Source organism: Theobroma cacao, chromosome 2 (genome assembly GCF_000208745.1).
Source record: "Theobroma cacao cultivar B97-61/B2 chromosome 2, Criollo_cocoa_genome_V2, whole genome shotgun sequence".
Classification (NCBI taxonomy): Eukaryota; Viridiplantae; Streptophyta; class Magnoliopsida; order Malvales; family Malvaceae; genus Theobroma; species Theobroma cacao.
Genome location: NC_030851.1, coordinates 36,469,908 through 36,492,048, shown reverse-complemented (window position 1 = coordinate 36,492,048; position 22,141 = coordinate 36,469,908). Strand labels below are relative to the sequence as shown.

The 22,141-nt window shown below is 34.1% G+C and overlaps 3 protein-coding genes across 4 annotated transcripts; 2 read left to right on the top strand and 1 right to left on the bottom strand.

Moving 5' to 3' along the window:
• On the top strand, positions 864–2,042 carry LOC18609870 (probable calcium-binding protein CML25). Its single transcript, XM_018114659.1, has one exon. It carries the CDS (start codon positions 1,218–1,220, stop codon positions 1,815–1,817), a length of 600 nt encoding a protein of 199 aa, XP_017970148.1. The 5' UTR covers positions 864–1,217; the 3' UTR covers positions 1,818–2,042.
• Positions 13,627–18,517, top strand: LOC18609869 (histone-lysine N-methyltransferase setd3). 2 transcript variants are annotated; one of them, XM_018116255.1, is made up of 6 exons: positions 13,627–14,085; positions 14,246–14,363; positions 16,250–16,451; positions 16,765–17,064; positions 17,170–17,433; positions 17,947–18,517. In XM_018116255.1, the coding sequence occupies exons 1-6, from the start codon at positions 13,767–13,769 to the stop codon at positions 18,316–18,318; spliced, it is 1,575 nt and encodes a 524-aa protein (XP_017971744.1). In that variant the 5' UTR covers positions 13,627–13,766; the 3' UTR covers positions 18,319–18,517. The 2 variants fall into 2 exon arrangements, with proteins under 2 accessions (XP_017971744.1, XP_007045259.2); XM_007045197.2 differs by lacking the exon at positions 14,246–14,363 and having other exon boundaries at positions 13,638–14,085; positions 16,285–16,451.
• Positions 18,735–19,579, bottom strand: LOC18609868. Its single transcript, XM_007045194.2, has one exon. The coding sequence runs from the start codon at positions 19,319–19,321 to the stop codon at positions 19,067–19,069; it is 255 nt and encodes an 84-aa protein (XP_007045256.1). The 5' UTR covers positions 19,322–19,579; the 3' UTR covers positions 18,735–19,066.

The following is a 22,141-nucleotide window of genomic DNA, read 5'->3' as shown; positions in this document are numbered from 1 at the left end:
GACTTTGCATGTTTCACGAGAGTTGCAGCTGCTTAATGAAACAGCACCAAAGAGTCCTTTCACACTTACAATATGATTCTATTTTTTAATGCATTTTTGGTCCATTAAATAGATTCGTAATTTTTTATCGAATTAGGTGAATTTGAACCCTAAACAAAGATTAAGAAAACTGATATATTAATTATTGAATCAAATGTTCGAGTGTTATATATATATATATGTTTAAAATTAAAATGATAAAATTTTATCTTATTAATCGAGAGAAAAATGTTTAGATGAATATAATATTTTTTTTCCTAATAAATGGAAGTAATGACTTTGCATGAGTAGAGTGAATTTACTCTATTAAATCTCATACCATGTTAAAATTAATACCTAGTTACAATTTATTTTTGCTTTTGACACAATAGAAATATTTATTTAAAAATTAAAATAGTAAATCAATATATACAAAAAAATCTCAAATCTCTTCAATTAAGGAAACAAATCTCAACAAAAATCCCGAAAATCATGGGTTATTAACTATTATCACGCATTGAAGTCCAATTTAATCTCTTTTGAATCCAAATAGAGCATGGTAAAAATCCAACTACCCTACATATGCAAATCTTTCTTTTAAAACTTAGATGAGATTCCGTAAAATCTTTCTTTAAAAGTCGGCTTGCTCAGCAAATAACTCACCCATTTATGACTGCTCTCTGATGTTTTGTTGGAGGAAAGTTTAGAAGGAAAAATCATAAAGGAAGGAAGGGAAGTTAATGTTTTGAGGCGGATTTACAGGTGTCAAAATGTTATTGGGAGAAATTTAAGAAAAAAACAATGAAGGAGCTTAGCCCCACTATGGCATTTCCCATGCCAAATATGTCTCACGCAAAATCAAAATTGAAAAGACATGCTCACAAGTTCTGTTGTTCTCCACAAATTGTTACGATGCAATCACGCCTAAACTCCCTCTAAAACAAACCCACCGATCCTCCATATTTAGCATCCAACGATACTTTTAAACTCCCAAAACGAAAACCCGAATCGAAATCCGGCTCCGGTTACAACTTCAATATATAACCACCAACCCCGATTTCCCCTCTCTCCCAAAACCAATTTTCTGCGTTCTTAATCTCTAGCATTGCTCTTTCTTCTTTCTCCGATCTCCTTTCAACTTCGGGGGTTTTTTTTTTTTGGGGTTATATCGATCTTTGAAACGAAGAGCCAGCAATCTAATGGGATTTGGGTCGATTTTCAATCGGAAAAAGAAGCGACATTCTCTTTCGAACGCCTCGAATTTAACAGGTTCTCCAGCCGTCGGGGCCAATGGATCATCGTTCCTTCAATCTCCAATGCGAACCCCGACGAGAAATTTAACCCAAACCCAACTCCAAGAGCTCGAAGAAGTCTTCAAGAAGTTCGATGTCAATGGCGACGGCAAGATCTCGTCATCCGAACTCGGTTCCATCATGGGTTCCCTCGGCCACAAGCCCTCCGAAGACGAACTCCAAAAGATGATCAAAGAATTCGATGCTGACGGTGATGGGTCCATAAATTTCAAAGAATTCGTCGAGCTGAACACCAAAGGAGTCGACTCGGACGAGGTTTTGGAGAACCTCAAGGACGCTTTCTCGGTCTATGACATAGACGGGAACGGCTCGATTTCGGCCGAGGAACTTCACGAGGTTCTGAAAAGCCTTGGAGATGAATGTTCGATTGCAGAATGTAGGAAGATGATAAGTGGAGTGGATAGCGATGGAGATGGGATGATTGATTTTGAAGAATTTAAGGTTATGATGATGGCTGGGGCCAGGTATGATTCCATTGAATCTTAGAGAGATGTTACTGTCAAAATCGAACGATGATCTTTTAGGGGCTTTTATTTCTGTTTTTGTTTTTCTTCTCTCTGGTTTTCTGGATCTAAGGTGGCTGCTTGATTGGTTAGGATCAACTTTTTTTTTTCCTTTTTAATTTCTTATTGGTTGTTATGGAAATTGTGTATATTCTTGGATTATTTTGGATTTTACTTTCTATGGAATTGAATGGTTATTTCAGCAGTAGTATAAATTTCAGCTTCTTTATATTTGCTTCCATGGGAGACACAAATTTAAATAGTCTTTCAATTCTATAAATTAAACTATATAATAATTATTTTTACTTTATTCTATTTTAACGAAATAATTATTTCACTTGTTTTATTCAATTTCGCAAACTAAACACTTTCTTAATGAAGCTCTTAATGAATTGAAGGTCAAACTTGCTTTTAAATCACTTTTCATTTCTTTTAAATCGAAAGAAATTATACATAAATTAAAAGATTTTATATAAAAGTGAAATATTTTTTTAAATTACGAATTATATAATATTTTAATGATTTTACAGATTTTATTTAAAAACAAAACATTTCTTTTTTAATTATGAATTATACGATATTTTAACGATTCTTAAATTTTTTTTTCTAAAAATTGAAATCTAAAATTTGAATCTTTGTTATATTTTAACCATCCATTTACCTTCTACTTGAAAAGGACTTCGGATGGTATAGTTGTGTATATTCATTTATATAGAACCTATTCTTGATTGTTTTTCAAGAAAAATTGAATACAAAAACTATTATAATCGCAAAAACAAAATGAAGGCTTATATCGTTAGTGTTTATCATTTTGTACATTCATTCCTACTTTATTAATAAAATATAATTTTCTTTTTAATTGTTTGGATTTTGACGTAGCTGAAAATGTTCGACAATCAAGATGGTTTGCCAATATATTGCTAAAATTTGTGATCAAAGTGTTGAATATGGTATGCTGCCTTGATGCAAAAAAGGTACATTCTGACAGTTAAAAATTTAGTAACTGATCGTTAAAAGTAAGTGGGTAAAAAGTTTGTAGTTGAGCTGTGTTGGTATTAGCGGCATTTTGTTATGAATGATAGCATAAAGCCTCAATGAAAATAGAAAACAAACTAAGAAAGACGAAAACTATGTACATGTGACAAAATAAAAAATAAACACCGATAGATATATAAAGTTTATTATAACCTCGGATAAAAGATTATGGAAAAAGTCAAAGGGCACAACATTTTCTTAATAATAGATGAAAGACTAAACAAACTAAACAGAACTGAAAATACATTAAAACAAATGACTAAAAATTATTTTTTGGCAAGAATTTATCATGTATGAAATAAATTTTATATCGATAATTATTACCATCACTATATTAACAGTCATAAAATTCATGTAATTTGGTAGTGCGTTCTTTGCCAATTGTATTATTTTAATAATGGTTGTGTTGTCAAGGAACGGTCCAAATTCAATATGTGATTTGCGAAACGAAATGAATCAAGATGAGCTATGGTTGGTAGTAGCCTTTCTTTTTCAGCCAATTCTTCCCTTAACAACGAAAACGATTTTTTCCAACAACTAATGGATCATCAATGACAGAAGAAACTGTTGGTGAACTTAACAAATTGTGAAAATTAACCGTAAAAGAAAATGATAGAAAGGGATAAAAATTAGCCATATACAAAGTTTATTAAAATTTTAAATAAAAATTCATAAAATAACTAATCGGTTATTAATGAACAATAAATAAGGAACAAAAACAAATTGAACATTACAATAAGATAAGACAAGAAAAAATAATAAAAAACAAAGAAATAGGGAAAAAACTATTGTTACATGGATAGAAAAATCAAAACTAGATGATAAATAGAAACAATGAAAACACAAAAGTTTAATCATACCATAGACCGTGACAATCCTTCTTGTCTTTAGGCTGGTAACTTGGTAGTCAATAGAAACTTGTAATTAAGACGAGTGGGATAAAGATTAAAGAGAAAGATGTTAATCAGCTTTGCTTGGAGTTCTTTTTGGGTGCTGTTGCCTTGCATTAAACTGTGTTATCAAGTTGACGTGGAGTCCTTTTTGGGTCCTGTTGCTTTGTCTTGCATTAAGTTGTTTTTGCATTAAACCAAAAAATTTATGATAGGATAAAGAAGTGCAGTAAGTAAAGCTATTTGTAATTCTAAATCCTTTTCTCTCACACATTATTTGTTATTTGTATAAAAATGGTACCTTGTCTCGGATTCGAATATAACCAAGTAAATCACTATGGAAAACTACGGTATAGCTAAACAATGCAACACCAACAATTTACTCACAATAATACGTACATTATATACGCTACCCTAAAGCATATATGTTCTTTTATTTCCCAACATTATTCTTGACCAAAGTGATTTACCTGTAATAGAAGTACAGTTGCTTTCATGGTTATTTCCCATAACTTGTGAAAAGGAGATTCTTGGGTTTGCAACAAATGGGATCCACCATTAGATTTACAACAACATTTAATACAACTACATCTATCTTTCCACAGTTTTGAAACAAAACCAATAACTTTTAAATTAAAGATGTTCTTGCTACAACCTTTCAAGAAAAAAAAAAGATATTCTTGTTACATAAACAGACTTACAGCTGAACTTTACTATTGGATTGTATTTTCCAAAGTAAAAATTTCATTTTCAGGCACTTTAAGATTAAGTTTGGAATTTCCAATTTCAAAAGAGAATCATATGGAAGGAAATGATAACTTAGTGTTATTAAGAACAGAAAATCATTGCGGCAAATATTAACCTCAATAGCCTTTTGAATAAGATCCTTCCTTTGTTGTGCATTTGACACATGACAAACCACACCCAACACTTGAATTCCTCTTTTTTTAAGCTTTTCAAATGCCTCATCCATGATTTTCTACAAAGCAAACTAAAAAGCTATTGGAATAAGCGCAAAAGCCAATCATATAGATTGTAGCGGATACTCCTTGTTAATTAATGTATTATGGCTTTTTATTATGAAATGAGATATAATTTTTTTTATATTATGCAATTTAAATGAAATGAAAAAATGAAGTAAATATTTTTGTAAGAATATAAAAATATTTTTATATTTTTGTATATGGAACACTTCTCATGTGTTAATTGTGTAAATACTCTTTAGACTTGAGACACCAAGTTGTCTCATGTGTGGATTGTTATGCTTTGACTTCAACTCTCTGAGTCCAAACTAAAGATGCTTAAAAAGGATTAATGTTAGGTATAGTATGAAACACATGGAGATAAATGAGCGGTCAAGAGAAGAATCATCACTCTAAGTGATTTAAGGGACATATTCTACTTGTTCTTTGTTCACACTAGCCATACGAAGTCCTTGGCCAATGCGACTTGGAGATAAGGAAAAGAGTTTCCTAAGTTTCAAATAGAACTAGTGGTGAAGCCCAAAAGAACTAACACAAAAGGATATGAGAGTAGACACTATACCATACTCTCATTCTTTTTGTGATATACATGATGAGGGAATGAATTACACTAATAGTCTGGACATTGAAAGATTGTTAAAGAACCATTTAACTCTTCTAATAATTAAGTGACCATGATAAGTTGCTAAATCTCATTCATAGTCTATAATCATAAAGTGGTTGATATGATCAATGATAATTTTAAAGTGGTTTGAATTTATCTAATCCTAAATTTAATTTATGGATTACATATTAAGATTATTACCAACATGCTAAGAATCTAATGTGTCATACACAATAAGTGACAATAAGGATTAAATTGAGAATGTGATGATTTAAGTTGAATTTAAATCATACATTGGGTTTTAATTTTCAAAAACTTAATTAAAATTAATTTAATTAAGTATGTGATCAATATTATAAATAGTTATAATATTACATCTTTAATAAAATCCAAAACTGTTTTTAACCTAAGTATAAAAGCTCACTTTTGAACCATTCTTCTTTGTTGAATACAAACAAAACCTACCCACTCTAGTCGCGTTTTGTGAGAGAATTCTTAGTGAAGAGATTTTTTTTGACATTAGGCAAAAAGTGAGTGAGGAGTGAAGAGGACAATCACGTGTCCACATTGCTAGCACATTGACGTGATTGAGAAACTGCCTTCTTAAAGAAGATTTCATTGCTACCGTGCGTGCAATAAAAACGAAGCAATTGAGTGACTCAAGTTCTCTTTCTTTTTTGTAATGTATCGTAGTTTAAAAAGAGAGGAAGAAACCAAAGAATAGAAGATGACAAAAGGACAAAAAAAGAAAACGAGGGCAGGAATCCCAAGAAGAAAACAAAGTATAGAACAGATTAGAGAAAGAAAGAGAAGAGAGAGAGTGGATGGAGTGCAAAAATTGAAAAGGACAAAAAAAAAGATCCTGTAGCACGGGGAAAGAAAGGACGTAAAGACATTGAATGGAGAGTGCCAAAACCAAAAAGAGAAAAAGAAACCAAATTAAACGTTTACAACACCAACACTTAAAAACATTGCAAAGCCCCACGGGCTCCTCTGTTGACTTCTTCCTTCCATGTGCAAAACAAAAACGCCAATAAAACTTGTTCACGTGTAACCCAATATGACTCACAGAGGCCAAAAGCATTGCAAAGGCTAGGAGCTTTGCTGAGGCATCCAAAAGTCCACGTGTCACACAAAGGACCCCTAAATGTAGCAATCAAAGCAAGCAAAAAGCGTGGCCAAACGTAGGGTTTTTTTGACCTCCCTTTCAATTGTAGGTAATAGATTTGTTATTAATAATAATAGCCTAAAAAGAAATTGATTAGTAAAAAGTAATATTAATTTAAGTTATTTACAAAAAAGATTGAAGTTGTATCGTAAATCTACATATATAACTTACAAAACATTTAGTTTGCAAAATGAAATAAAAGAAGAATAATTTAGTTATTATTTCGAACAAAACGTGCCATCAAGAATGAGTGAGAAGTCTATTCGAAGAACCTGTAAATTATTGAAAGTCGAAACTAATCATGTTGTGATTTAACTTCATTGACTATTCACTGTCAACTTGTAATTGGATTTTTTTTCTAAAACATGAAAGAGTGTGCAAATGCTATGGATCAATGCAATTTATTCTTTTTTTAAGAAAATTTATTTATTTTTCTTTGAAATAAGTAATTATATCAAATTTTATCTTAATATTTGATTAAATGATATATACATGTATGTTTTCATATTCAAATTTTATCTTAACTCGATTGACAATAATATCCGATATTTACATCCATAATATGAGTATGAAGTAATTTTAAAAAAATTTCCATAAACAAAATGTGTAATATCCACAACCATTTTCATATCATAATGGAAAATATTGCATAGTTTGAATTCTAAATAAATTTCAAAATGTTAAGCCAAGCTTGAGTTACTTTTAGGTTTTGTAATAGCTAATTGCTTATTTATTCTCAGATTAATATTATATATTAATTTATTTTTTAATAAAAAACAAGAAAAATATTAATGAAATGGCATTGCACAAGTAATTAAGTGTTGAATTTATTTTTGGATGAATCTACTTAGCACACAATTTCCAAATACTCTCATTTTATACATCCGAACATTTAATTTAATAATAAATATATGCATTTGAATAGCTTTTGTGATTAAGGAATGTGGTGGGACAAAAATTGATTGATTATATTCGGATGTATTTGATGGAGCAGAGATTGGTGATAGTTTATGTAGCTCATTAATAGCTCTAATTCCAAAAACTACCTCACCAAAGTACATCTCTCAATTTCGGCTTATCAGTTTGTTATCGATAGTCTACAAAGTATTAATGAAAGTGATTACTAATAGAATAAAGCCATGTATAAGCTCGTTGATAGTAGAGACGCAAGCAAGCTTCATCCCAAGGAGGTAGATTATTGATGACATAATTGTTGCCCAGGAAGTGATGCATTCATTTACGAAAAAACAAGGGAGAGTTAGGTGGATGATGATTTAATTGACTTCGAGAAAGCTTATGATTGACTTAGATGGGAGTTTATCCATGATACTTTATTGAAAGCTCGAATCCCAAGTAAGGTTATTGATATATTAATTCGTAGTTGAAGAGTCATGGCTTCTAGATTTCATGGAATGAGTTGTCATCAGATAAATTTATTCTTTCTAGAGGGGTGAGATAGGATGACTCGTTATTACTATATCTTTTTGTATTATGCATGGAGAGACTCGCCCATGGTATTTAAATGGTTGTGTCGCAAGGCTTATGGAAACTAATTAGATTGAGTAGACAATGCTTACCTCCAATTCATCTATTTTTTCTTGATGATTTAATAATACTAATAATAATAATATCATTATTATTATTATTATTATTTTATGGTGAAAGTTCCCATAGGGCCCAGCTATCCTGTTAAAATTTTATTGATGACAATAAAGGTATAAAATGGAGGGGGACATAAACGGTAACTCCAAAATTACATGAAAAACATGATAAAAAAGGATAAAGCTCACCTATTAAAGATATTACTTCCCATGCATAATGATTTAGAATGTAACTAGAAAGTAATATTACTTCAATATAAGATTCTATGAAAAAGAAAGAATTGTAAATTAGGAGTACTATTCTTTTACATTTATTTAAAACGACCACAAGGTAAATTTAATTTCTCTAATCTAGGGATTCCTCAAAGCTCACCTTGTGCCTGGGAAAACAATTGAAGATTCTGGTGCATATATCCATGATTAAGGAGATAGTCTGCAGCCTGGTTCCCTTCTCTATGAATGTGCGAAATGCGAAAAGACATGACACTCAAACATTTTCTGATGGATTCCAACAAATAACGAATTTGGGAGGAACCTTTATGCCCTTCCTGGATCATTTGCACAACCACCTTAGCATCTATTTCTATCCGTACTTGAGACACATTATACTCAATGCATAAGAGCAAACCGCGATGTAATGTTATTAATTCTGCCTGCAATGAGTTAAGTGGCCCAAAATTTTTAAAAATGTAAAAAATAATAGTACTTGTATGGTCCCTAAGAACTCCTTCTCCAACAGCATTCTGAAAGGCATCTTTGGAGCTACCATCAACATTCAACTTTAGTTCCCCTATCAATGGTTTAGTCCAGTAAATAATTTTTGGTGGTTCATGGCTCTCTTGTTCAAATCGGAAGCCCTAATGTGCAGCAATGTCAAGGTCTCATTTCCATTGCCATTTACATAATAAGTTCCCCTGAAAGGGCTGCCTCAACATTTTCATAATTTGCCATATCACTTTATCAGGATAGATACCAAGAACCAAAAAATTAGTAAAGGAAACAATATCTGAATATGACCAGGTTTAGAATTATCTCCTGAGTAGTACCAAGAATGGAGAACATGTATAACATTTTGAGGATTATGAAAATAGATTTGAAAGAATTTTGCAAAAAAATTCTAAACTTGTTGTGCAACTGGACTTCCCCATAAGACGTGTAATACTGTTTCCTCTAATTGGCAACAAAGACATTTAATGCTAAATGGAAGCCTTTTGTTTTCATCCGTAACTCCACAGGAATCCAATTATGCTCTAGGCGCCATAAGAAAAAAGACACAGTTAGTGGAATGCTCTTATGCCAAATAAACTTACCTAATGGATTTGTAAGTTTTCTTTGGTGAAGTAGTTCCCATGCAATTTTAGTAGTGAATTCCCCATTTGGTGTGAGAGCCTAGTATGCCAAATCCTCCTTGTTGCTGCAAATAAGAATCCACAAGATCTCATCAACAATTATGTCTGGTAATTCAGTTTTGAGCTTATCCACATCCCACTCATTATCATGAAAAAAATAATTAACTTTAATCATGGAATGATGATATGAAGGGAAAGAATTTACCAGAGGCTTGTCACCTAGCCAAGCATCATGCCAGAAGAACAATTCTCCCTTACCTAACCTTCATCGCATTTGCTGCCTAGTTATATCTCGACCATCAATTAGTAACTTCCATGTTGGGGAATCATGCAGCTTAGTAGCAATTGTATGAGGAATTCGCCCAGTGCAAAATTTGACTTGCATATATTGTGCCCACAAGTTTCTGCATGTTAGAAATCTCCACCAAAGCTTTGCTGTAAAAGCCTCAAAAACATCTTTCAAACTACAAATGTCCAGACCACCTTCTGAGCTAGGAAAAGTAATTTTATTCCAAGATGTCCAATGTATTCATTTGCTGTTCGTGGAACCTCCATATAAAAAACTGTTAAAAAGTCTATCTATTTTTTCAATAATGCTCATCAGGGGCTTGAAAACTTGCAGCAGGTATATTAGCAAAGAAGCGAGAACACTCCGCAAAAGTGTGATACGGCCTTCAGGAGAAAGAACTTTATTTTCCCAACTAGTGATCCGCTCACGAATTTTAGTAATGAGTGAGTCAAAAGGCATTACCTTCTTAGAACTTTTGTAAAGAGGTGCACCCAAATATATAATTGGCAAAGTCTATTGAAGAAACCATGTGGTTTGAGAATAATTTGCCTCCTGGAGTTAGGCATATTACGAGTTGTAACAAAACAACTTTTCTAATGGTTTACTCTATCCCAAATCTACTCATATTCTTATAAAAAGCCAAGAATTTTCTCCAAAGCTGATTTGCTTTCATTAGTAAATATCATAATATCATCCGCAAAGGCAAGGTGGTTAATATTCATGGAACGACCGGAATGAAAGTGTAAGGAACCATATTGAGCAAATAAAGAAATGAGGCCTTTAGATAAATATTTAGTAGCCAATGCAAACAATAGAGGTAAGATGGAATCACCTTGTCTTAAGCCTTTCTCCAATTTGAAGTAACCGATCAAATGCCCATTAATTAATAAGGAAAACCAACAATTAGAAATGCACCTCCTGATCATGTCAATCCAATGAGAGTTGAAGCCAAATGTCTCTAAGATTAAGTATAGAAAATCCCAATTCAATCTGTCATAGGCCTTTATCATATCAAGCTTCAAAATCACATTGCCACCTCGAGCTTTGTAGTCGATTTTGCCGACTAACTCCTGAGCTAACATAATATTGTCACTAATTAATTTGCCACTTACAAAGCCACTTTGATTATCCGAAATTAAAGAAGGTAAAACTTTAGCTAACCGGTTCGCCAATAGTTTAGTAATTATTTTATTTAATACAGTACATTAACTTATTGGACGAAAATTGTATAAGTTACCCCCTTGGAAGCGTTGCTCCATTGAAGAAATCTCTCACAGCTGTCAAAAGATCATATGCAATTATATGCCAACATTGCCGGTTAAAAATTGATGAGAAACCATCAGCCCTGCAACACTGTCCTTTTCAATATCAAAAACCGCTGCCTTCAGTTCTGCCATCGTAGGTTCTGCACATAAGACATGATTATCATTATCAGAGATTAAATGAGGAATTAAATCAGTTGGCAGATTCAACCTTCAAAAGATTTGCAAAATAATCTACTGCTGAAGATTCAATCTGCTCCGGTTCCTCAAGAATAATTCCTTCACTGTTCGTAGTTCTGAAAATAAAGTTTTTCACACGTTTTTTTTGCATCCGCATATGAAAGAACCTTGTATTTCGTTCTCCCTTTACCAGCCAACGGACGCCTGATTTTTGCTGCCAATACATATCTTCTATACTTAGCAGGTGGTTAAGCTTAGCATATGATAGTTGTAGGTGCTTCCAGTTTGCAGGTGACTGCTCCTGTTGAAATAACTTTTCACTTTCTTCTGCATGTTTTTCTGCTGCCTTGAGATTACTCAGTCGATTTAATATTATTTGCGGAAGCTTCTGTTACTCAGATGGAGACAATTAAGGGTGATCTTGAGGACTTCTGTGCTTGTTCAGAGGAACGGGTAAGTGTGGGGAAATCATCCTTTTAAAGTTCTCAATATGTTTTCAAAGAAAACATTAACAGCTCCATATCATGTTTTGATTTTTCTTTTTTAGAGGATATGAGGAAGTACTTAGGTGTCCCTCTCATACAAGGTCGAAAGAGTGCTCATATGTATAGATACTTGGAAGATAAGGTACGTAGTCGATTGAGTGCATGGAAGGCATTATCTCTTTCCTTTACTGGTAGACTTACTTTAGTCAAATTCGTGCTCACCACTATACCATATTATACAATGCAAACAGTCTTTATTCCGTTTGATGTTTGCAAGAGAATTGAGTTCCTATGTCAGCATTTCCTTTGGAGTGGAGATGCAAGTAATAGGAAGATTCATTTGATTAACTGGGACGAAATGTGCAAGCCTAAGGAAGGAGGTTTGGGTATTCGACGGTTACACTTAATGAATGATGCTTTTATGTTAAAGGTGTGTTGGCAATAATTGCTATAAAGGGCCAAAGGCTTTACGGGTGAAAGTTTTGTATGACAAATATTACTTTAGAGCCTCCGGAAGCTCAGATAGCATACATAGAAGTGGTGCTTCACCACTTCGGAGTTCAATAAGTCGGCTTTGGCAAGAATATAAGAAGCATGTTAGATGGGCAATCGGTGATGGGATGGTTACAAAATTTTGGATGGACATTGGTTAGGAGATTACCCATTGCGGGATGCAGCTCGAATGATGGAGACTGTTGTGAATGAAAATGATTGCGTTAGAGATTATATAATACCGAGCGGAGATTGGGACTTGGCTAACCAAGTGAACTCATTTCCGGAGGACTTAAAACAGATTACAAGTTCAATACCACTTTCTTCATCATTCCACTCAGATGATCCTTACTAGGCTCTTTCTCCATCCAAAAATTTTGCTGTGAGTTCTGCATTTGAAGTTCTAAGAAAGTCAATTAACTCGGACACAGGTACCACTAATGATGAGTGGAATTTAGCATGGAAATGGCAGGGCCCTCAATGTATGTGCATGTTTCTTTTACAATCCCTCCACAATTGGATTCTCACCAACCAGGAGAGAGTGCGGCGCCGTTTGTCGAATGCCATCTGTTCTTAACGCCGATTGGAAGAAGAATCAATCTTGCATTTGTTGCAGGATTGCCCAGTTGCAAGTGCTTTATGGTTTTGACTTCTAACTCAAAATGAACAAAGTCAGCTCTTTTTGCCATCTATGTCTGATTGGCTCTCTGTTAATCTTAGTAACCGCAAGATAATTGTGTATGGGGTACCTTGGAAAATTATATTTAGTATTGCATGTGGGTACTTGTGGAAACGGAGGAACTCATTGATCTTTGAAGACCAATTAATACTTGTAGAGGAGCGTTTAAGTACGGTTAAAAGCATGGCGATTGCGATTCTTAATTCCATAGTTATTCCGTCAATGCATGGTGGGACATTTAGTAGAAGAGAAGAAATCCTAGAGGGTTGGTGATCACCACCAACGGGATGGGTTGTTGTGAATTCAAATAGAGCTTATCGAGGTACAATAAAGAGAGTTACTGTAGAGGGAGTAATTAGAGACTTTGTAGGCACATGGCTTGGTGGTTATACATGCAATTTGGGTAAATGTACCGCATACCGAGCGAAATTGTAAGGAATATATTGTGGACTTCATTTAGCACGGGAGTTGGGATTTCACAAGATCAAAATACAAATTGATAACAAGATGGTGGTACAAGCAATTACCTCCTCATCTTCTCACTCACGTTCTAATTCGGACTTGATTCTAGTAATGAGAGAGCTTCTGTATCGATGATGGGAAGTCAATACATGTCACGTCTATCGAGAAGGCAATAAGCTAGCTGATTTCATGGCTAACAAAGATTATGAGGTCGATGATGAATTTCAATTGAATGATAACCCTCTAGTATAAACCACAAATTTGTTGTCGTAGGATATGTTCGAATTTGCTGCCCTCGCATCATTGGATTATAAAAGTATTTCCCCTGAAAAAACCAAAGGCTTTTTACCAAGTAGTGGCTTCTTTTCTTTCCTCCCTTTTTACACTAAAGCAGCAGCAAAAGCAGATAGACTATCGCTACTTTTGGCGGTGAGCAGCCTACCACTTGAAAACATGGCTGCTTCAAAGATGCTTATCCCCTCTCTCACCAAGTTCCGCCCGCTAACATGCGCCGCAGCGGCCTTTTACCCAACGCGGCTGGTACCTCACCCACCTGACCTCGTGAAGTGGGTCAAGAGGGAAGGTGGGTTCGTGCACGAGGCTGTGAAGATTGCGCAGGACACCACCTTGAGCCTAGGCCTTGTAGCTTCTGGAGAAATCCCCAAAGGCTCTGATCTTATCGTCCTCCCTGATCACGCCCCCTTGAAGTTTCAATCAGACGAACAAAATGGGGCTGACTCTGTCTTGCTCCATTTGTCTCACCAAGTTCCTGGTATGGGTTTTCTTTTCTCATCTTTTGGACTCTAATATTCATTGGTTTGTATGTTGTGTTTTAAATGTTTGATTTTAGTCCAAAAAATAAGTATATAGGTGAGTTTATTTTTGGCGCTTTACAACGTAGAAACTGCTTAATTCATTTATGCTCCTTGTAGATTTGAATTTGAGTGATTCTGGTGTCGCCTTGTGGGTTTTCTTGAATTGGGTGACTGATCATTCGAAAAGCCTAAGCTTATACGAAAGGGCCCAACTATTATGTTTAAGTTCTAACAGGTTCGATAATTTCAATTAGCTTAAATGTGGAAGTTCAATTGTGATTGCTCTATCTTATCATGAAGTTTTCTTCATGGCACTGGAATGCTTCCGTTAACACTGTGCCTTTGATCGTGCCAAACTGCTCCGGAGATGAATGAATTAATTTAATGAGCTGACAGGGAGGAGATTATGATTCTTCATATGGTTAAATTCTAAATGCTCTAGGACTGTCAAGTTACTTTATACTGAAACTCTAGAGCCTGTTGTGTTAACCTGGTAAACCTGAAATTAGAGTGAAACGGAAGTATCTTTTAGTAAGCTAGTAAGCCTAGTATGATAATGGCAACATAGGCCAATGGCAGTCCATAGTTTCCTACATAGGAGTAATGTGAATGATGTGGGAAGAGTTGCCTTAAGGAATAGACCATGGAGAGTTAGTAGAGGGAAGCGCATCTTGCTCATTGTTCTATGAGTGCACTCTCAACCCATCAACCCCTTCCTTAAGTAAGTGGCATCGAGTATGATTGAGGTCATGAGAGGATTAATTATCCACATAGAGGGGGAAAGAGGAATAGGCAACACAAGATGAATATATGATCATGTTCCCTATATAATTACCCCCCTCCAGTGGATGAAGTATCATCTGTCTAAGAGTACAAGAGTACATGACTATGCTAATGGAAGCCTTGTCCCTTTTGACGAACTTCATGCACTTTCCTAGAAGAAAAAGGTCCAAAGTGTTTCTATAAGTATCTTATATATGCTGATTGTGTGTTATGTATATTTTTTGCTTCTATGCTATGTCCAACATCAAATTGATTCTCACAGTTTCCATCTACAGCAAACAAAGATGGTGGTTTTCTGGCCGTTGTTATCTGTTACCATGTTGACATACTTAAAATTTCTTCAACTGTAAGGACATTTTGGACTTCTTGAAAAATATTACTTGAATAGGCTACTTGCTTGTCTTAGGTTTAAAACTTTGTGTAATGTACTAGGCTTGTAATAAATTAGTAGGACCAGAGAATTCAACATGTAGAAGTGCACTTCATAGTTTTTTTATTTATGCTCTTTTAGGTCTCTGATATACTCTTTAAAAAACTAAATATTTTCAAGACATCTAATAAAAAGCTAGGTTGAGGTTAGTAATAAAAGGTGCTACAACAAACTGAGTCTGTTTCTACATATTATGCCCTATTTAAAGACAATATCTTCAGTAAACTCTGTAAAATTGAAATAATTTTTATTGTTTCCCCCATCTACTATATGTTCTTCTTCTCTTTCTCTTGATATCATCTGTTAAATTACATCATCTCAAAGGGGCATTTGTAAACATGTTTCCCTCATTTGTTTGTAAAGGGTGGATCCCTGCCTTTTCTCTTACACATACATTCCTAATCTTATCCATTTGAAAACCCATGGATGCAGTGTAGCATTGGCATGTTTTTCACGTTCACTTTTTAAGATGGATTAGAAAAAATCAAAATCTGCAGAAAATAAATTTGGAAATAAATAGAATTATGTAAAAAAAATCCTTCAAGATTATAACACGTGATAAAATTTTATGGGGTTGTGTTGTGCATCAACTAGAACTGATCTAGTATTCCAGGAGCCAATGCAAATATAGCTAGATTGTAAGGTGGCCTACTTTGCCATATCTTTGGATAATTTGAGGGTCAAAATCAAATTAGAAGTAAAAAGAAGAGAATTTGATGAATCCATTGCTGGTTCCTCCCTCCTTCACCTGTTTAGTGAACATTCCTTTCTTGTTTGTTTAATCAGAGATTGGTATCAGTTTCTTGATAGCACCAAACACTACTCTGGTTTTATTGAGTGGTATCATGGAAATTTTCTGTATTCATATAGGTTGATAACTACCAACTTTTGTAAATTGGGCTGTTTAGAGTTTTAAATTGGACTCTGTGGGAGCATGTGACAGAGGAACTATGGGCCATGAAGTTGGGTCTAAAGCTTCTGCAAGAAAGAGCGAAGGTTGGATCCTTCTGGTGGCCGTACATCAGCAATCTTCCTGAAACTTACAGTGTACCCATCTTCTTTACTGGAGAGGATATAAAGAACTTGCAATATGCTCCCCTGCTTTACCAGGTATATATTTTCATTATTTAACTTATTGGGAAGGCAATATCTTCTTTTTCTTGTGTGAATGAAATTTCTTTGACCCAAGTTGTGGGAAGCCAGTATGACTGGTTAAAAAAAAGATGGAAGCCAGAATCTTTGCCTACACAAAAGGTTTGACAGATCAAATTATGGGCTGTCTTGAAATTTAGATTTGAAACCATGGTCAATGTTAACATTCATTTGGCCCATTTTGGGTGTACATTCCCTTGTTTTTGTTTGTAAATTTCATTGATTTCTGCAGTTAGCTTTGAAGTTAATTGTGATTTTCTTCCCCAACCAGGTCAATAAAAGGTGCCGTTTTCTTCTGGAGTTTGAGCAAGAAGTAAAAAATGCTCTTAAGGATCTGAAATTAAGCGAACACCCTTTTGGTGGCCAAGATGTTGATGCATCCTCCCTTGGATGGGCAATGTCAGCAGTCTCATCCAGAGCATTTCGATTGTATGGGAAAAAGCTTCCTGATGGAAGCCGCAGTGATATCCCAATGATGCTTCCTCTGATTGATATGTGCAACCATAGCTTCAATCCAAATGCCCAAATTGTGCAAGAACAAGATGTTGGGAATTCAAAGATGCTAATAAAGGCAGGTTTATGTAAATGGTTTTAGTACCTTTCAATCAGTTTTAATTTGATGAAAAGCTGAATTGCTCAGAGTTTTGCTCATACATCTCACTTTCTCTCATACCAGGTTGTAGCTGAAAAGGATATCAAACAAAATGATCCTTTACTTCTCCATTATGGCTGTCTAAGCAATGACTTTTTCCTATTGGATTATGGATTTGTTATGCCGTCAAATCCGTATGACTATATTGAGCTTAAATATGACGGAGCTCTTATGGATGCTGCAAGTATGGCTGCTGGCGTTTCTTCACCCAATTTCTCTGCACCAGCTCCATGGCAGCGACAAGTTCTGTCTCAGCTTAAGTTAGATGGAGAAGCTTCAAATCTAAAGGTTATTTCTTTCCTTCATGTTATTTTAAATAGTTATTGTCTTTTGAATGGTCAATATCATAATACCTGCTAATACGAAACAGTTTATGATTTGTAACAGATCATTTTTCAAATTTAAGTTTCACTTATAAATGCTATTACTAAGAATTCTAAAATGTTCAAAAGTTGACCACCTTGTTACACTATGATTTTGTCTGTTTCACATTGTTGACATGGGAGAACCCTTCCTCTCTTTGCTTCTATTTAAAAAAAATTGGAGTAAGACTGCCTTGATAAGGTATGGAAGAAGGAAAAAGATTTGGCTTGCAGAAAGATTAATCTTTAATATTGCAGAAAGATGAAGAAAACTGCCCTTTTTCCTGGGAGGTAAATCCCCTAAAGTTATGCTTTCAATTGGTCCTTTCAGTTTCATGTCCTAAGTTGTACCAAACTCAGCTAACAGTTAATTTTAGTGTTATTTTAAATGATTTTGGTCAATTCTAATATTTATTGCCCTTTTGTTTGTTCCTAATAGGTAATCATAGGAGGCCCCGAATTGGTAGAGGGACGTTTATTGTCTGCTTTAAGAGTTATACTATCAAATGACATGGAATTGGTGCAGAGGTATGATTTGAACGTTCTAAAATCTTTATCAGCTGAAGCTCCCCTTGGATTTGCAAATGAAGTAGCTGTTTTTCGCACCATTATTGCACTCTGTGTGATTGCACTGGGACACTTCCCCACAAAGATAATGGATGATGAGTCTCAAATGGAACAAGGTGTTCCCGTTTCAACTGAGTTGGCGATACAATTCCGGATACAGAAGAAATCCGTGATTATAGATGTCATGAGAGATCTCACAAAGAGGGTGAAGCTTCTGTCATCGAAGGAGACCACCACTGCTTAAGGCTAATTTTTTATGATATAGAGTCATTCAACTTCAGTTTGTTCGATCTGACACTTGTTCTGGTTTTGCTATCTTTGTTGTTATAACCCGTATATATTTAATATTTTTTGTAGGATTTCCTGTTGGTTTCAGTAATTTAACTTTTTACATCTATGAAAAATTTTGACTGCTTTTACCTGCTGGTGAAATTTGGTGTATCCATTTTATGCTTTATAGCGTAATCCTGGTGTTATCCCTGTTGTTCTGCCATCTTTTCAGGCGATATATGCTTAAAAAGCTCAGACAAAAAAAAAAAAAAAAAACAGGGTTAAAAGCTGTCTTTCAAATATGATTTGAGCCTTTAATTCTAAGATTTCTTTCGTAATATAAGGCCTAAACTTGGTCTGTTCAAGAAATAGTTGAGGTATAGAAGAGACTGGGAGCCAAAAACAGAGAGGTGATATGCTATAAATAAACCAACGACGGAAACAGAGGGAGCTGGTTCAATCCATACAAGATAGAGTCCTATAAGATAGTAATAGAGGCAAAAATTATTATGAACAGGGAAGAAGAAGGAGAAAAGGTTCTCTCCATAAACATACAGAAGGATATCTACAACAGATAGAACAAAGGTCCAGAAACTGGCGGGGACTAAAGCCTCTGAAACAAGGTCGTTTCTGTTCCTAAAAACCTGCCGCCAAGAGAGCAACCCTTTCTCCTTCTTCTCTTCTACAGATGATGTACGATGTATGATGTAACATGGTAGTTTCTATAAATTCCCAACTGATATGGGTCTTTCAGCTAATCCCAGAGGGGAGCGGGACCGTTGCCGGGTGATCTCACGGAGCACTCGTCTCATATCTGCCTGCCGCAGCGATGGATGCTTGATCTTCTCAAACTCTTGCTTTATCTTCATGACTTGGCTATGAATCGGAACACCTTTGTATCCAGCCTCATCTCTTATAGCTGAGATGTTGTTGCTGCTACTGTTCTCGTAGCTGCTGCTGATCTTCTTTTGCTCCATTCCCAAGCTCTAAAACAAAGCCCACACCCTCTGTTTTAGATTGCAAGCTGCAACTGCTTCACGCCCAAGGCCTTGCATACCTGTTTTTGGGAGAGTTTTATAGGGTTTATATATGGTGTGAATAAAGAAAAAGACATGATTTCTTCATGAATAGTGAGAAAATAAAGCTGGTGGGCTAGGGCCATGTAGCTTTCTCCAATTGTATTTATTTTAAAAGGACTCATTTGAAAGCTTAATTTTTCTGTACTAAAGACTGCCCCTTAAGTTGGATTTGTCTTCTCTATTTTTCCTCTTTCAAAAATTTGTGTGAAGTGCCCAACTGCTTCTTGACACTTGTTACGGAGGAATTTCTTATTTGACCGGTATCTAATATTCAACTTATAGAAAATTAGTGTGTATGCAAACTCAGGTTAATGCTACAATGACCTCCTTTGGACTTGATCAACTCTTAAGGAAAACAGAAGAATCATGGGAGTTCTGAGGAAAGTTATTATACCAAATATTATGTAGAAGTTTCTTGGTCAACTTGGAAACAACAAGGAAATTGATGATTTCTTTTTATTATTATTTTTGAAAAAGATATTATTATTATTATTATTATTAAACCTAATGTTTAAGTGCTATTTATCTCATTGCAATTGTGAATATGGTCAAAAAGGGTGAAATGAATTAGTAATTCTTACCTTGCAAAGAAAATGTTAGTGAATTGTGGGGGTTAATTGTGTGGGCATTAATGTAAAATGGACTATGGATCACATCTTGGCATATTGCCCATTTTACCATTGTTTGGTTGATGTCTACACACCTTGTAAAAAGGTAACCTACTTGCATAGATATTTTAATGAATTAGGTTACCTATATGTACCAAGAGATTACGGTATCTATAATTGGTAATCAACTTTGCTTTTATTGCCAAATTTCTGAGGTATCTTTTAACATTCTCATATACTTTTATATGTACCCTCTTGTTTATATAGTTATGGTTAGGTTTTATACAAAAAGGTTCATTGAGTTTTGCAATATTCATGATAGAATAATCTTTTTTTATCTCATAAATTTTACAGTCTTCTTCAAAATTCTAATTTAAATATAAATATTTAAATTAAGAAACTCAATATTATTTTGCTTTGAGTTTGGATTTTTTTTTCTCTTCAAAAAAAAAGTTATTCATTTAACACGTTTTCCATCCTTAAAGAAGAAATTATAATTCTTTTTTTAATTGAAAAACTAATAACCCATACCCTAATCTTAGATCGATTTTTCTTAAATTTCATTTTGTCATTAATGACACAAATTCAAAACTCGTGATTACATTATTGTTTTTTGAAGTTGTTCTTTTCGTTAAAGCATGCAAAAATAATAATTACAAAAACATCAAATCGTGTGGATCACGTGTAAAATTATAATTATGGTTGATGTAAAATAACAATGCAGAAATCATGCCACATTAAAGCAAACATATATATATATATATGTATATATTGTAGTCAGGGTTAGTGTCAGAACTCTTAGGCCTAACACATGTTAACCGAAACACACATCACCCCTCGTTGTCCACCTGCATTAAAGCTCAAGTTCCCATCATGGCTTATCCACGAGCCTTAATTCTCAAGCTACGGACAATCAAGTGATCTTGATTTCTGATTTCGTACTTAACCTAATAAAACAGAAACTTATTCTTTTTTATTTTTTGGCTCATCATTCCATCTTTAAATTAATTTCGACCACCCAATGCCAATACTGTTTCCACGTGGTCTTCACTCAATATCTGAAAATTTGACGAAAAGGACCCCTTGACTTTGGCCGCCTTATCACATTTTTCTCAAATTTAATTGATATCTTTGTATGCATTTAAGAATTAAGATTAATTTATATGTCTAGAATTTTTAATTTTATATAAATTTAATTCAAAATCTATGGATTATAGTAATTATTAGCATATGATTACTTATTTATTAATCATAAAAATTATTTTTATTTATCTTTTTTTAATACGATTATTAATAATTTAAGCTTAGAATTTATATATTTGTTTAATTTGATGTAAATGATTTTAGATTAGAGTTCCATTCATAAATATCTTGTTACTATCTTAGTAACGGTAATAAATAAAAAAAATGAATGATAATATGAGTTAAATAATATATACATTGCATTTAAATATTTAATTAATTAATTAATATATAATTTACTTATTTAAAGAATATCAATTCGAATCTTTCCTTTTTTTTAAAAAAATATATAAGTCGGTTGTTAGCATATGGTTATTTATTTATTAGTTGTCGGCCCGGCAGCAACCGTTTGCGTGAAGCATGAGAATTACGCAGCCACGAGGCGGATTAGGATTTATTTTCCAATAGATTTGAAGACGTGAACGCTGACGTGGCTGAGATGAGAATTTCTGGTAAGCCTTCAAACCAATAGGATTTCAACTCGTGTCCAAAGCCAATGGGTGGTTGACTGGTTTGGTTTTGCAGGAATCCTTGGAACGACGTTGTGTAGTAATGTTTTAGATTAGATAGAAGAAACGGAAGCTTCTACCTTTCTAGATAAGTTTCGTTCACGACAAAGCAGCTTAAGGCTCTGACTCTGGGGTACACCACTCCTTCCTTTGAAAATCTCGTATTTCGTTTTGCTGACGATTCCTCAACTCTCTTTGTTCAAGATTAGGATGCACCTTTGCCAATTTCTTTACTTTCCAACGTTCATAAACCTTGCGGTTTATTTATACTTTTGTTCATTACTTTTTTTGGAATAAAAAAGACGAGATTCAAATATATTTTTTTTAAAATATTTTATTATTAAATTAAATATTTGATT